Genomic DNA, 17420 nt, shown 5'->3' on the forward strand with positions numbered 1-17420 from the left:
CTCTCTGTGAATGGGACTCATGACCATTGATCAGTGGTTGTTGATCAATGGTCATGACCTCCCAGCCATTGTGCAAATGTCCTGTTTATAAGGTTGGAAACCTGCAGTCAGCTGAGACTGAAGGAGTCACCTGGATGAGTCATGAAACGTTTCTCCCACTGAAAACATCCAGATGAACAGAATCAACTTTTGGGGATTAAAACGTGTCTGAATCAATCAGTGGGTGCTGAGTGGGTCAGTCAGTGTGTCGCTGGGCTGATTTGTGTTTCCTCTGCAGGTGAAGGTAGAAAGTGTGTGTGAGCTGATGTGAACTGAGCAGCATGGATCAGTGTGAGGACAGAGAGGAGGGAGTCCCTCCCTCTAAAAGCACTCTGTGTGGGGAACATGAGAGCCAGACCAAAGCTCAGAGGTGAGATGACCATCTCTAACTGTCCATGACTCTTCTCCATGTCACAGCTCAGCACTCACATCACTGCTCCATCATTATTCACAGGAACCAGCCTGGACCTCCACCCAGCTCTGTGTCCTGTAAGAGTGACGCGTCTAAAGATGTCATCATTAATTTCAAAGTCTCTGCTGCAGAGAGGTGAGCTGTTAGTAACAAGAACTCTCTGATTTAAATGATTTTGATGTTTCCTGGTTTCTAAAATGCATCTCTGTAGCAGAGCAGTGTCTCCAAGGACACACAGGCTCAGCTGTAACTGTCAGTTTATCTGGTTTAAGACACATTTGGACTCAATTGGCTGTTTTAACTATGTATTTTAATCAGAGGTGTAAATCTAGACCTCACACATCTGGATCCTAAACTATGATAGAAACAGCTGCTAGCAGTGGGTAGTTTGACTTTGATACGCTGCTCTAGAAAGCAAACAAAGGTTTGTGCAGCTCCTCTTCAGAAAAGTGTTCAGAGAGCAGCTGCTGTATTAGACAAAGGCTCGTCGTGTGAGCCCAGATGTGTGTAACAGCTGGATGAAGGAGAACCATCACAGTCGCGTCTCCATCCCGCCTTTATTAATGAACTTCCTGTTGCTTGCAGATGACAGGAACACAAAGTGTTTGTGCCACGTGATGCTGCAGGATTTGTTAACGTGTCCATGATGGTAACATCTCCTCGTCTAACTGCAAACACATGAGCGCTCCTAACGGCAGCTATCACAGCCACACAGGCAGACTGTGTCTCACTGTTGCATTCAGGGACATTTGTTTTCCTGTAAAAAGCTGAACTCTAATCTAAGAGGACTGTTACTGACAGGAAACAGCTGCATTATCTGCAGTCTGTGTGATCACAGCTGCTTCAATCACTTTATCAGAGAATTGATCATTGAATAAAACATGTTTGTGTCTGCAGAGGTCAGAGGTCACAGTCTGCAGGATCCAGCTGTCCGTCTGTGAGGAGTGACTGGTCCAAAGGTCATCCTCTAAACTTCAGTGCTGAACCTGGACCAGTGAGGTCAGAGACCTGTGATGACTCCTTTACATGTTTGTGTTTTCCTGGATAAATATGACCAAAGATTCATTAAAAAGGTAAAAATCTTAGACTTTGTCCTGTAGCGCTGTGTGGCAGGCAGGATTGGACCCAAACACAACAGGATGAAGTCAAAGAGGCAGCTTTATTTCAGCTGTGAACATGCAAACAGCAGAAATAAGGAAACATAACTGTAGGTTTGCAGTGAATGAAGCCTCAGCTCAACGCTCCACTTTGTCCCTCTTTTCCTTCTCCAAACAGCCACATCAGGAGTCTCTGATGGAGTTTTAAAATATTTAATTACAAATGTCCAAAGATGGGTTCAGGATACCTGAATCCACAGTTATTAAAGCTAAAATAGTTCACAGGGTTTGGACTTTGTTAGGTGACGAGAGAACATCAAAATGTTTTTTATCTTTAAACAGTATTTTTATCACTTCAGTTGCTCTCACAGCCCTGTTTGTTATTTTACCAGAGCTCTTATGTTTCACTCAGTGCTCCCACCAAACACCTTGGAGGACACATTACAGGGAGTGCAGAATTATTAGGCAAGTTGTATTTTTGAGGAATAATGTTATTATTGAACAACAACCATGTTCTCAATGAACCCAAAAAACTCATTAATGTCAAAGCTGAATGTTTGTGGAAGTAGTTTTTAGTTTGTTTTTAGTTTTAGCTATTTTAGGGGGATATCTGTGTGTGCAGGTGACTATTACTGTGCATAATTATTAGGCAACTTAACAAAAAACAAATATATACCCATTTCAATTATTTATTTTTACCAGTGAAACCAATATAACATCTCCACATTCACAAATATACATTTCTGACATTCAAAAACAAAACAAAAACAAATCAGCGACCAATATAGCCACCTTTCTTTGCAAGGACACTCAAAAGCCTGCCATCCATGGATTCTGTCAGTGTTTTGATCTGTTCACCATCAACATTGCGTGCAGCAGCAACCACAGCCTCCCAGACACTGTTCAGAGAGGTGTACTGTTTTCCCTCCTTGTAAATCTCACATTTGATGATGGACCACAGGTTCTCAATGGGGTTCAGATCAGGTGAACAAGGAGGCCATGTCATTAGTTTTTCTTCTTTTATACCCTTTCTTGCCAGCCACGCTGTGGAGTACTTGGACGCGTGTGATGGAGCATTGTCCTGCATGAAAATCATGTTTTTCTTGAAGGATGCAGACTTCTTCCTGTACCACTGCTTGAAGAAGGTGTCTTCCAGAAACTGGCAGTAGGACTGGGAGTTGAGCTTGACTCCATCCTCAACCCGAAAAGGCCCCACAAGCTCATCTTTGATGATACCAGCCCAAACCAGTACTCCACCTCCACCTTGCTGGCGTCTGAGTCGGACTGGAGCTCTCTGCCCTTTACCAATCCAGCCACGGGCCCATCCATCTGGCCCATCAAGACTCACTCTCATTCCATCAGTCCATAAAACCTTAGAAAAACCAGTCTTGAGATATTTCTTGGCCCAGTCTTGACGTTTCAGCTTGTGTGTCTTGTTCAGTGGTGGTCGTCTTTCAGCTTTTCTTACCTTGGCCATGTCTCTGAGTATTGCACACCTTGTGCTTTTGGGCACTCCAGTGATGTTGCAGCTCTGAAATATGGCCAAACTGGTGGCAAGTGGCATCTTGGCAGCTGCACGCTTGACTTTTCTCAGTTCATGGGCAGTTATTTTGTGTCTTGGTTTTTCCACACGCTTCTTGCGACCCTGTTGACTATTTTGAATGAAACGCTTGATTGTTCGATGATCACGCTTCAGAAGCTTTGCAATTTTGAGACTGCTGCATCCCTCTGCAAGATATCTCACTATTTTTGACTTTTCTGAGCCTGTCAAGTCCTTCTTTTGACCCATTTTGCCAAAGGAAAGGACGTTGCCTAATAATTATGCACACCTGATATAGGGTGTTGATGTCATTAGACCACACCCCTTCTCATTACAGAGATGCACATCGCCTAATATGCTTAATTGGTAGTAGGCTTTCGAGCCTATACAGCTTGGAGTAAGACAACATGCATGAAGAGGATGATGTGGACAAAATACTCATTTGCCTAATAATTCTGCACTCCCTGTAGTGTGATTTAGATTTCATTGGTGTAAACACCAGTCACACAAGCTAACCCATGGAGGCAGCAGCAGGCTTTGTGTTTGGTCTGTTGGCTTAAACTAAGAGAGTTTAGTTTGTTAGCACAAAGAGCTGTCAGCTAAAGCCCCGAATGCATTTTGAATACAGACGAACTGAGAAAAAGACTTTAAATACAGCAAACAGTCAAACTGACCACATGTTTTTCTGCTGATCATCCACAGCAGTACGTTTAGCATTCATGCTAGCAGCAGGCTATGACTGTCCACTCAGCACCAACACAGGTAGGAGTGAGCAGGGAGGAAGCAGGACTGTGGGCAAGTTTGAGCTACAATCCTATTGGCTTCTCAGTTTCTCCAAAGAAAAGGGGAAAAATTCTTGGTGTTGTGAAGATGTGAGTTGGTCTTGTTGTCGTGGGGCTGGAAGGATGCTGGCAGTGAGAGGCTTTTCATACAGTGTTCAGTAACAGAATGAGAAGAAAGCCACTGCACATGAAACAAGGTGCTCGTAGTGTTTGTTTACTGTGTTTGTGCCACAATGTCAGATCAGTTGTAGATTCACATGCAGACTTGTCCAGTGAAACCAGTGCAAGTACTGCAGTACAGAGCAAAGACTAAGCAAGGGTGTTATTGTAAACTTTAACAAAAGACTGTTATGTGACAAAGAGTAAGCACATTATTTTTATGAGATTGTTCATCATGTCTTTAATTTAATATTTCCAGTTTTTCCTTCCTGTCTCATGAAGCTGTGACATTTATTGTTTTTCTCTTAGGATCAATAAGAGGCCAGAATCTCCTGGACCTGAACCCAGCTGTGTTTCCTTAAAGAGCAACATGTCGAAGGATTTTTATATAAACTTTAAAGGCTGTTCTTCTGCTGCTGAGAGGTAATGTGTGTCTAGATGTTGTTCCTGACTCTGTATTTCTGAATAAATCCTCATGTTTAATATCAGCTCAGCTCTTTTTCACACATTTCTATGTTGGTATGTGAAGCGGTGTGTGTTGGAGTGTTTCCACAAACACAGCAGTCAGAGTGGAAAGAGTGGATGTTGTAGGAGGTGTTTGTGTAGTGAAGAGGCTGAGTGTCTGTAGGACTCCAGCTGCTCCAGCAGGTGTCTCCTTTGTGCTTTGCTTCAAACACAGTGTAGGGAGGAGCTTCCACTCAGGTGTTTCAGGTGTTGCTGGATGGAGGAGGACAAATAGTTTTTCCCTTCAGTGACACTTCAGCAGCTCAATGTTCTGGGAGATGTTTGTCTTTATGAAGGTTTATGGATTCTTGTTCTTACTTTGGTGAAACTGAGCAATACATTTTCCATCTAACATTTAAAGTAAATTTCCAGGTGAATAAAAGATCTGCAGCTGCAGCCTCTGTGATGTTTCACAGTCTGAAAGTAACAAATTCAACCAGAGTTCAAACAAAGGCTTAATATACGTGTGTGTTTGATATAATGCCAACAAGTACAAACAGGTGTTCTTACAGGTCTTAATCACAGAGCTCTGATAAGTCTGGTGACTTTCACACTCAGCAATTTTGCTGCCTTTTATTTTATATTGGCCTTTTTAAAGCCCTTCAAAGTCTCCCACATTCATACAGAGCTTTTAACACCAAACTCCTTTACAGTCCTTCTCCTCTCACACACGATCACACGACTGATTTGTCTGCAGCAGCTGTGTTACTGCTAGTATTTTATTATGTGTGTAATCTCCAAATATTGTTCCTGTGGTTTAGTTTGACTTCCTTCTGCAAACTCAGCTGCTCTGTTGCTGATACACGTCTCCATGAATATGATTGATCAGATGCTGCCAACACCATGTGTTTCATGTGAGCGCTCAGCTGAAACCCTGGGTTGACTTATCGAGTTAATAACAAGCTTCACGTGACTGTGAATGCTAAAGTGAATCCAGATAAAGGAAAGAGACCCTGCTAATGTTGGACTCACTTCTTAGTGTAGATCCCAGGAGGAAGTTCAACATAGCCATTCTTTGTGCTAGCTCGACCAAACCTGAGACCACAGTGCAGGATAATGATCATCATCTGTCTCTGTCAAGGACATTTAAAATCCACAAATAACAAACATAATTATATTTGATCATTAAAAATGATGATTAAACAGTGTCAAACATACTTAAGTAGAAGGACTGATGTTTGTGTTAAAATACCCTCTTAAAGCTGAAATACTGATTCAGCTTCTTTACTCAAGTAAAGGTAAAAGAGTCCAGGCTCTGAAATGTACTCACAGTATTAAAGTAAAAACTGCATCTTTGAAGGAAATTTCTGCCAGTTTTTGTGCAAAGTTACCTGAATTTCTACCTCCAACATTAATATGAGAAAATTATCTGAACTTTTATTCTAATGAATTTAATCAGCTTGAACATTTTGTAGCACAAAAGTAGAAAAAACCCAAAGGGAATCAAAAATAGCTCCGTTTGCTGTTGCCTGCATTGTAGATGGGCGGCTTTGCCTCAACACCTAAACAGGAAAATGAGTTTAGTCAAGTATTAAAGTGGGATTGAAGAGGTGAGGAAACCAGAGATCAGGTGTTGTGGTGCAGCATTAAGATAAGATGGGGCCTGATTATTTAAGACCTTGTATGCAGTGCTGGGTAAGTTACTTTAAAATAGTAACTTAATTACATTACTAGTTACTTCTCTCAAAAGTAACTCAGTTACTTCAAGTTACTCGTTATTTTCAAAGTAACTAGTTACTAGGGAAAGTAACTTTGGTTTTACTCAGAATTCTCTTGTTAATGTGTTGCTTCCATAACTTTGCCAGTCTTCTAGCTTGCTTACTTGCCACAGTGCACTGTGCCACCTACCAATAGAAAGGAAAAGATAATGTGCACATTTCCACGAGAGAAATCCCACGTCTGGACCGTCGTTGACTGCTGCCATGATTCTAGCCTACGTCACAGCGTCATGTGCGCCTTTTACATCAACACAAAAACTGCAGTCGTGGTGCTTTCGATTGTACTCAGAACTTGGAAATTCTGCCTTCTGAATAGGAAGATGTAGGTAACACCAGACTGCAGATGAGCTGCATACAGGGCTGGACTGGGACAGAAAATTGGTCCGGGCATTTTGACTAGAGACCGGCCCACCATTATAGGAAAAACATAAAGCCTTTGAATGAAAACAAACGCTGTTGTGACAGTGATGTACACTGTTTTGATGGTATATATGCATCAATCTATCAATCGTTTGTTGTAAGATTCAGATAATTATTTTTTAAAAGCTAGACATTTTAAATGAGAATAAGAAAGAAAAGTATTTCCTTGTGCCCACCTCTCCCTGTTAATGCCCTACATGCCCCCCTGGCAACACTTTGCTAGATCCGCCCCTGCACAGTTACCAGCTGTCAGCTACATAAAAAAGGATCCTGGTGTTATTTGTCTCTCAGAAACAGTTCATAACTTCCCTTCAACTCATTCATGTCACCTAAAAGGTAAACCTGTTTCTCCATCACCTGTTCAGCTCTGATGATCCAGTAAGGACGTCTCCTGGTTTCATCTTCATGTTTCCCTCTCACCAGATAACCAAACCATATCATGACCAGCAGCTTTACAGCTGTGGCTCCAGCAAACATCAGCTGATACTAGAAATTAATATTAAATAAATTCTAACAACAGCTGATCAAGCTTAAAAGTGCTGCTGTTGTTTAGCGCGACATCCGCTGGTTTCCTCTTTCTGGCGCAAAGTGAGCGATAAACAAACAAGAGAGCCGATCAGCTGATCATTGATCAGTTTTCATGATTGAAGTAGAAACAGGAGAGGGAGGGGGGAGAATGAGAGAAGAAGAGGCAGCTGTGCAGCAAAGACACAGAATAACTCCAGCTTTGTGCCTTTTTCATTGTAGCTGAATTACGGGACAAACTGATCCTTTTCACCTCAATAAGAAACGCGTAATATTTTCTCTGAATACCAGACGGGACGGTTGGCAACTCTAATAACTTATGAACAAAATAAAGTTCAACATCATTAACTTCATAGCACCACCCAGCTGTATAGAAACTCCGTCATGCTAGCTAGCACGCAGTACGGAAAAAGTCAGAATAACGAAAATAAACTCCACCTAAACTTGGTTCATATCTGACCCAGAGAGACTGCAGGTCATAACTTCTTACCTGAAGTTCAGTTCACACTTGGACCGGCGGCGGCCGCCTCGGGTCTCTTTTCCTTCTGCGTCCCCTTTCCTTCATCCACCTGCTGGCCTCCACCACTTGCTAATGTTACTGAATCTGTGGAAGCTCCGCGATAGCCACCACACGAAGTAACGAGTAACGACCCTATCTAAATCTCAGTAACGACTAACGCGTTCCTGATTTTGGCATAATAACTAGTTACCGTGCTCGTTACCACAATAATAACGTAGTTACTGTAACGCGTTACTTAACTCATTCACTGCCAGCCATTGGCAGTGAATGAGTTAAACCCATTGACTCATGCACTGCAATTGACGGCTATAGATGTCAATGGCAGTGAATGAGTTAATAACGCGTTAGTCCCAACACTGCTTGTATGTGAGGAGCAGGATTTTGAATTCTGGATTTAACAGGAAGTCAATGAAGGGAAGCCAAAACAGGAGAAATCTGCTCTCTCTTTCTAGTCCCTGTCAGGACTCTTGCTGCAGCATTTTGGATCAGCTGAAGGCTTTTCAGGGAGTTTTTAGGACATCCTGATAATAATGAATTACAGTCGTCCAGCCTGGAAGTAATAAATGCATGAACTAGTTTTTCAGCATCACTCTTTTTAGCGTTTTTTAACAACAAGCTTCTATCTATTAGGGCTCTTGTCTCGCCGACTGCTGCCTCAGATCCGAGTCTTTCTCCTGTGTGCTCAGCTGTCTTAGAGCAGTTTGATCCCGTCTCCCTTAATGACTTGACTGCAGTAGTTTGTAACCTAAGATCATCACACTGCCCCTCTGATTGTCTCCCCCCAACTACTCTTTCAAGGATTGTCAGGTTGGAGATCGGCCTATAATTAGCTAAGACAGCTGGGTCTAGGGATGCTTTTTAAGTAAAGGTTTAACTACAGCCAGCTAGGGATGGGTACCGTTTAGATTTGAAAACCTGCTAAATCAGAATCAGTTGCTGATGACGGCTTTTTTCTTTTCCATCAATCACGTATAATCTTAACTCAAAGTGAACATAGACTTGATTGAAGTAACTCAGATCAGCCAATTCAAAATGCTAATTCAATCAACTCTGAGTTCATGGTAGACTCAGTTTGTTGGCCCTGCACCTTAAAACTATTCCCTGTTTGTCTCTTGTGTTTTTTGGATATTGTTTTCACATCTTATGTCACGGCTAGCGGGGCGAGCCATGTTGAATTTAATAAAGGACCCAAGATGCCAACACTGCTGTGAAGTGAGTGAGCTTTATTGAAACGGTGAAGTGCAGTGGAGATGGCCTGTGCAGAAGCTAAGATAACCTCTACTGAAAAACTAAAAAAACTAACCTGAAACCTTAAACGGAGACACGGGGAGACAACACAGACGAACCAGCAACAAGCAGGAGAAAACAAAGGGCTCATATACACAAAAGAGCCATCAGGGAATGAGAAAAGGGAGACACAGCAGGATTCATTGGACATAACCAGACAAGGGGAAGCAAAAGTAGACACACTAACATAGGACATGGCACTGTCAAAATAAAACAGGAAGTGAACACAGAGACACAATACTAACACAGTACAGAGGGAACACAGAAACCAAAACCTCAGAACTAGAAAATCTTAATCAGAATGAAATTGTAACAAAAGACAATAACAATCAAAACAAAACCACTGAGTCCACAGACTCGGGACATACATCGGCTCAAACTGTGGTCATAAATATTTTGTACTTGTAAATCAGACTGTGTAGTTGTGAACTGAGTTTTGTAACATTGTGAAACAAAATATCTGGAAAGTTTATGTTTTTGCGTTCATTGATTTGTGTGTGTAAAAATGTAAAAATGTAATAAATGTAAGAAACATTAGAACTACTTTTGCTGACACAAAGTTTGGCGAGCACTGCAAGTTGTCCCTTTAAACCAGTCACTGATATAAAGAGAGCACCTTGTTCCAGGGCATCTGAGCATGGAGGGAAAGCTTTATGCAGGAGATGGTAAGAGCTGTTGGGACTAAAGAAACTGAGCAGAAAACTACAGACATCTGGAAACTGAGTTGTTAATTCTCAGTGGGATCAGCAGGACTAGCAAAGCTTCACCATGACAGTCATCTGATTGACTGAACCCATCCAAACATCACTTCATGGACCTTTAGCTTGTGTCTGTGTGTGGACAGACATAACATGAGCTAATTATACATTACTCCTCCACAGAGTGGACCAGCAGAGAGCAGAGGTTTCCACTGGTCAGTCTGCACAGCAGCATCAAACACACCTGGACTCTGTGGTTATGGTTTGTAGTACTACGTTTACATTTGTTCTTTTCAGTCACCTCTATGCTGCACTTTGTGGACCAGAGGATTGTCAGTGTGTCCAACATAAGTCAGAGTTTGGGCTCCATGATTTCAGTCAGATTGGGGTGACTGTAGCTCAGGAGGGGAGCAGGTCAGCTACTAGTTAGGTTTGTGAATCAAACCCTGGCTGGCAAATGTACTGGGTAACGTACTAAACCCAAGCTGCCCTCTGATGCATCCATCAGAGTGTGAAAGAAAGTATTTAAGCATAGAACAATGTGCTTGGTTGAATGAGGCATGTTGTATAAATGCTTTGTGTGCACAGAGTATCAAAGAGAGCTATATAAGAACCAGTCCATTTACCACTGGGTAATTCATATAGTCTTCTTTTCCAGCGGCTGGAGGACAACATCACCATGTTTGTGAAGAACGAGCTGAAGAAGATCCAGAAGCTTCTGAGTCCAGATCACCCAGAAACTTTAAAGAGCCAGATGGAGGATGAGGAGATGTTTGAAGGAGAGGATGAAGATGAAAGAAAGAGCTGCAGAGAAGCATTTCTGAAGATCACACTCCACTTCTTGAGGAGACTTAAGCAGCATGAGATGGCTGACCATCTGCAGAGCAGTAAGAGAATTTCTCTAAAGACTGAATATTGATCTTTCCTAATAGCTCAAGAAATGGACCAATAGACATTCATCCTTTCAGGGTACTGAAAGGCTATGATATTTATTATATAATATTTGTTTCTGAATTTCTTACCTTCAGAAATATTTGCTCCACTCTGTAAACGTGAACTTAAAGCCCAACTGAAGAAGAAGTTCCAGTGTGTGTTTGAGGGCATCGCTAAAGCAGGAAGCCCAACCCTCCTGAATCAGATCTACACAGAGCTCTACATCACAGAGGGAGGGACTGCAGAGGTCAATGATGAACATGAGGTCAGACAGATTGAAACAGCATCCAGGAAACCAGACAGACCAGAAACAACAATCAGACAAGAAGACATCTTTAAAGCCTCACCTGGAAGAGACGAACCAATCAGAACAGTGCTGACAAAGGGAGTGGCTGGCATTGGGAAAACAGTCTTAACACAGAAATACAGCCTGGACTGGGCTGAAGACAAAGCCAACCAGGACATCCAGTTCATATTTCCATTCACTTTCAGAGAGCTGAATGTGCTGAAAGAGGAAAAGTTCAGCTTGGTGGAGCTTGTTCATCACTTCTTTAATCAAACTAACGAATCAGGAATCTGCAGGCTTGAAGACTTCCAGGTTGTGTTCATACTTGATGGTCTGGATGAGTGTCGACTTAATTTGGACTTCAACAAAACTAAAATCCTGACTGAAACAAGAAAGTCCACCTCATTGGATGAGCTGCTGACAAACCTCATCAGAGGGAACCTGCTCCCTTCTGCTCGCCTTTGGATAACAACACGACCTGCAGCAGCCAATCAGATCCCTCCTCAGTGTGTCGACATGGTGACAGAGGTCAGAGGGTTCACTGACCCACAGAAGGAGGAGTACTTCAGGAAGAGATTCAGAGATAAGAAGCAGGCCAGCAGGATCATCTCCCACATCAAGAAAGCTCGAAGCCTCCACATCATGTGTCACATCCCAGTCTTCTGCTGGATCACTGCTACAGTTCTGGAGGATGTGCTGGAAACCAGAGAGGGAGGAGAGCTGCCCAACACCCTGACTGAGATGTACATCCACTTCCTGGTGGTTCAGGCCAAAGTCAAGAGGATCAAATATGATGGAGGAGCTGAGACAGATCCACACTGGAGTCCAGAGAGCAGGAAGATGATTGAGTCACTGGGAAAACTGGCTTTTGATCAGCTGCAGAAAGGAAACCTGATCTTCTATGAACCAGACCTGACAGAGTGTGGCATCGATATCAGAGCAGCCTCAGTGTACTCAGGAGTGTTCACACAGATCTTTAAAGAGGAGAAACAACTGTACCAGGACAAGGTGTTCTGCTTTGTTCATCTCAGTGTTCAGGAGTTTCTGGCTGCTCTTCATGTCCACCTGACCTTCATCAACTCTGGACTCAATCTGCTGGAAAAACAACAAACAAGCTCTCAGACAGAGAAATACTTCTACCAGTGTGCTGTGGACAAGGCCTTACAGAGCCCCAATGGACACCTGGACTTGTTCCTTCGTTTTCTCTTGGGTCTGAAGACTAATCAAACTCGTTTGCAAGGCCTCATGACACAAACAGGAAGTAGCTCAAAGACCAATCAAGAAGCAGTTCAGTACATCAAGGAGAAGCTCAGTGAGAATCTGTCTGCAGAGAAAAGCATCAATCTGTTTCACTGTCTGAATGAACTGAATGATCGTTCTCTAGTGGAGGAGATCCAACAGTCCCTGAGTTCAGGACGTCTCTCCACAGATAAACTGTCTCCTGCTCAGTGGTCAGCTCTGGTCTTCATCTTACTGTCATCAGAAAAAGATCTGGACGTGTTTGACCTGAATAAATACTCTGCTTCAGAGAAGGCTCTTCTGAGGCTGCTGCCAGTGGTCAAAGCCTCTAAAAAAGCTCTGTAAGTTATAAAGTTTTTATTATTTAATTTGGTTGGTATGTTATGAAAAACACACTGCCATGAACTTCTGTTTTGTTTTTGTCAAAATCACTGTAATATAATCACTGTACCTTTATATACATGCGACTTAATGCTGCTGCCCTCTTGTGGCTAAAGTGTAATTATGTTCTTGTTATTAGGGAGGATTTGAGAGTAAGGCTACGTTCACACTGCAGGCGAAAGCGCATCAAATCCGATTTTTTTGACCCTATGCGACCCATATCCGATCATGCTATGACAGTGTGAACGGCGTAAATCTGATATTTTCAAATCCGATCTGGGTCACTTTCGTATGTGGTACTGAATCCGATACATATCCGATGTTTTAGAAAGCGACTGCTGTTTGAATGGTCAAGTCGCATTAAATCCGTCTTTTACGTCACCAACACAAGACAGACGCCAATTATCAGCGCCCGATAAGACATCGCAAACGCTTCCTGGCCATCCCGTGTAGATGTCAGTGAAACTGTTGGGAAGACAGCGTTGGAGAAACGTGAACTTTTTATTTGTACTGTATAATCTGCAGATTCTGACAGAAATCTGCAGCTATCCTTTGAAGCACCGCTCCTCTAAAACAGCAATAAGGATCATTATTAGGTTATTTACATTATTATGTAAATAACAAAATAACTTAAAGCAAAAATTGGGAAACGTAAAGTCCGAAGTCTTTATATTAAGGGCCATCTGTCAAACAATATTGTTTGCTCTGGGTCTAAACAGAGCACGTTGTGTGTGAAGTCTTCTTTTGCGCATGCGGGCCGCTTTGAGCGTTCACACTAGAGCGCGTTTGCTGTCGCATTTTATTTGTAGTGTGAACGAGCAGATAAAAAAATCGGATTTGATCAAAAAATCGGAATTGAGCATTAAGACCTGCAGAGTGAACGTAGCCTAACATGCCAAGTGAGTCAGCACCTTCGCTTTAGCTTAAAAAATCCAAATTCTTACGTCATCAGTTATAGTTGCATGTATTCATTATCATAAATTAACCTTTAATATTGATGTCTTAAATTTATTTTGATTAAACTAGCAATAATTTTATGGTTGTATTAAATAAATACATCACTAATGAATTATTTATTTCAGTGATTAATTAAAAATGTATATAATTAATTAAAAAAATATATTGATAATTAATTATCAGTTAATTTCATTTAAAATAATTCATTATGTATTTATGTACAATTCAAATTAGTTAATTACATATTTTGTTGGTTTGTTTTCTATTTTAATTATTTTACTGACACATTTAATGAATTATTTAATGATGTATTTATTTAATTCACGTTGCTACTCCTGGCCCTGCATCGCTGTTCATAAATACATTTTATTTGTCAGCTTCACCCATCAAAGTCAGGGGGCGGGGTTAATGCTGATCAAGTCAACACCATTGCTTTGGTCTGGTGGGCGTTCTTTTAGTGGGCTTTTCTCAATACTAAGTAGGCCTACACACCAGGGTTTGGACATGTGTGGACCCAAACTATACTTTTACCCTTTTTTGTGTGTCACCAAATACACTTTAATATTTTCTAGACAAGAATGTAGTGGCGTAATCTTTAAGCTCTTTTGGCTCCAAACAGAAGTGACAGACTTGAGCAGGGTTCATTTAAAGGCTGACAGAAGTGGAGTGGTGACGGGGAGATGTTTGACAGGACAGTGTTTCAGCCTCCACAGGTTCATGTTGTGCTCCATCAGTCAGTGAAGATGAAGTCAGTGCTGATGAGGCTGTAGAGTGTGTGAGGGATGTGAATGAGGATGATGAAGATCTGATGATAGCAGATAAAAACAGGCTGCAGAGACTTTGAGCCATACAGGGCACACAGTGTGTGTACAGAACAGCTGAAATCATTATGGAGGCCTCACTGGAATATGGAAGCATCACAGTACAGCTTCAGTGAAGCATTAAAGTCTCTGATATGAGATGAGAAATGAAGCAGCCAGAGCTTTTTCATGAGTGGAAATCCACTGTGACTGTGAGCTGCTGCTACAGCCTCCAGATTAGCCAGCAGCTCATCCTGCTCAACATTTCCTCACCAACTTTAATGGAAGTGTGATGTTTTCAGCTGGAGTGATGGTCAGGGTGGCCTCCCTCTCCTCTTCTTCTCCTCTTCCTCTTTCATTTGTAAAGCCACTTCTGCTGCTTTCATTCATTTGGAAGTCCTGTAGCTGAGTTTGGGAGAGACTAACAGCCTCGGCAGCAGAGGGGAGAAAGGCTGTAACACCACCTCTTTACTCTGTTCTACCTGTCACATCATTTTATCAGGAAACAAATATGCTCATGTTTTTACTATGTTTGTCTTGAAGATGTAAGAAGATCACATGGTGCTTTTTATTATTGTGTTGGTTTGTTTGCTGTCTCTTGGATGGAGCCCAGCTGTGCGTGGCCCCTGGGCCTGTGGTCAGAGTGTGTGCTGGATAATCCGGCCCAGGATGAGGCCAAACTGACATGGGATGAAATGTCTGTCACATAATTGAGCTTAGTGTAGTTTCATTTCTGCACAATTTAAAAACAACCAAAACTTTGTTCTGTCTTTTCTATGTTATACTGTAGACTTTCTTTGATACTGTGTCCAAAAGGAGCAGCTTTTACTTTGAAGGGGAGGCGTCTCTGTTTCCTCTTCAGGTTGGATGATGGAAGCAAATGAGTGTGTGATGTTCTTTCAGTGTTGCACTTTGTAGACGCTCCCTGAGCACTGGTCTCACAGCCAGCTGCACATAGAGACCAGTGTTGTTAGTCCAGGTCAGAAGATGACTTGTTGGAATGAAAATGAGCTTGTAGTTTGTCTGCTTTAATAATGTGACTGGAAAAAGGTGTTGGACTTCAAATATGTCCATTTCTTTCACACTTCACCTTTAAAAGTGAAGCCTTGTGGTTCCTGGAAGGAAAAACACGACTTTTTCAAGTCTTTGTCCTGTTTTTATGATAAATGTACGACTTTAATGTGAAACATTCAGAGTTTTTTCTCTTGTTGTGTTTGTTTGAAGCTGCTTCCTGTTGGCTTCAGCTGTTTGGAGTTTCCATTTTCTAAACTTCTACATTCTGAACCTTCTTCAGCTCTGAACAGATGATGAAACACTGAATGATTTCAAGCTCACACTTTGTCTAATAAACTTACATCTTTCATTCTTTATACAGATTGAGGGGCTGTGGTTTGTCAGAGATCAGCTGTGATTATCTGGCAGCAGCACTGAAGTCCAACCCCTCCCATCTGAGACAGCTGGACCTGACCAGGAACAAGAAGCTGCAGGATTCAGGAGTGAAGCATCTGTGTGGTTTCCTGGAGAGTCCAGGATGTGGACTTGAAACTCTGAGGTCAGTCAGCATGTTTTAGTTGTGCTGAGATGAATATGATGTGAAAGTTGTGCTGACACTAAACTGCAGACATCAGGCTGATATTATACTGATCCACACTGAGGATCTTCATGGTAAAGTCTGTTTTCTTCTTCTCTGGTTTAGTCCATTGACTGCAGCAGAACAATGTTCACATTTCAAACCTTCAAAGAAGAAGAAAAATCCTCCACTGGATAATTCACTGTGAAACTCTCCAACTTTTCATTCCACCTTAAAGTCTGTCTGACACTGAAATCCAAAGCAAAATGTGCGTTTGCTTTACAGACAGCAGTCCAACACAAACATACACACATCATCCAAAACACAGTCCAACATCCAAATCTCCTCCACTGCCAGCATGAATGATGGGAAAGAGAAGGAGGAACACTCTGACATTCAGGGTTAGAATGAGTTTCATGAAGCAGACTGTGAAGATCAAAGCTGCATTAGAAAGCTTACATGAATGAATGAGTGGACAGAAGTGGACAGAGATCATCTGAAGCACTTCAAAGGCTTTAAATCAGCACATTTCTCTTTATTCTTTATCAACTCTGTTAGTTTCTCTCAGTTTTCTGTGGAATGAAGCTAACAGCAGGCTAATAAGATGCTGACCAATAGGTTTCTATTAAAGGTTGTAATTTGTATATGAAAAAGTGCTTTGGCTCAGCAGGGATCAGCTTACAGGTAGAATACAGCTGCTGGATGGGATTAGCATGTCATAGCTATCTACCAAACTGCTAACTGGGGGATTTCAGGCCATCTATGGATCATTTTTGCTAACTGTTTATTCAGCTTAGGCTCACAGGGCTGCAGCCTGTGCCCTAGCTGTCATAGGGCAAGAGGCGTGGTCCACCTGCACAGGTGAGCAGTCCATCACAGGGCCAACAGAGAGAGACAGAGAAGCACTCTCTCACATCCACACCTACAGCCAATTTAGAAGCACCAATGAACCTAAGCAGCATTTCATTGGACTGTGGGAGAACATCCAACCTCCACAGAAAGGCCAACAAGCTTCAACCTACAACCTTCTTGCTTTAAGGCACTAGTGCGAACCACTTTTCCCCATTTCAGCCCAAATCCTGCATCTTCCTGTTTCTGACTCCAGGCCAGCTCCACTAACACTTTCTCATCAGACACTGCCACCTAGTGGAGGAAGTCTTAGTTCCATTTGAAGCTTCAGATTACAGTTAGTTCCTTTACAAAGAGGTGGAGGTGGTGGGGCCACAGCACCATCATCACTGAGTGCCATAGGACACTTAACCTTTGTTTCCATATGCTGGGAACTTCCTGTTGTTCCAAGGAGGACTGGAAAATGTGTGAAAATCTCCCAGTCAGTTCCTCACAGCACACTTCAATCATTTCCCTCCCACAGCATCAGGACCAGGGCTTTTTCTCTCTTTGGTCCCACTAAGAGATTTCCACACAAACACCTCATCAGTGGGACTCTCAGAGCTACCAGCCCTTTGCTACAATCACAAAGCTCTTCATTGAAATCAATGATATCAAAGCTGGAATCAAATGAGTCCAAGTCTTCTGCTGATTCAGCATCACAT

General features: G+C 42.2%; 2 protein-coding genes across 2 annotated transcripts in view; both read left to right on the forward strand.

Moving 5' to 3' along the window:
- Positions 1–17420, forward strand: part of LOC146676531 (protein NLRC3-like) — a 183997-nt gene that overhangs the window by 4606 nt on the left and 161971 nt on the right. The window lies entirely within an intron of this gene.
- Positions 10194–15868, forward strand: LOC146676532 (protein NLRC3-like). The gene is made up of 3 exons (XM_085402213.1): positions 10194–10588; positions 10730–12500; positions 15673–15868. The coding sequence occupies exons 1-3, from the start codon at positions 10381–10383 to the stop codon at positions 15866–15868; spliced, it is 2175 nt and encodes a 724-aa protein (XP_085258339.1). The 5' UTR covers positions 10194–10380.

This window comes from Rhamphochromis longiceps, linkage group LG3 (genome assembly GCF_057381845.1).
Source record: "Rhamphochromis longiceps isolate RC_006_pf linkage group LG3, R_longiceps_female_GT1.1, whole genome shotgun sequence".
Lineage (NCBI taxonomy): Eukaryota > Metazoa > Chordata > Actinopteri > Cichliformes > Cichlidae > Rhamphochromis > Rhamphochromis longiceps.

Coding starts and splice junctions, on each gene's coding strand:
- LOC146676532 (XM_085402213.1), top strand. CDS start 10,381: ATGTTTGTGAAGAACGAGCTGAAGAAGATCCAGAAGCTTCTGAGTCCA. Junction 10,589..10,729: donor GGCTGACCATCTGCAGAGCA/GTAAGAGAATTT, acceptor TCTTACCTTCAG/AAATATTTGCTCCACTCTGT. Junction 12,501..15,672: donor AAAGCCTCTAAAAAAGCTCT/GTAAGTTATAAA, acceptor TTCTTTATACAG/ATTGAGGGGCTGTGGTTTGT.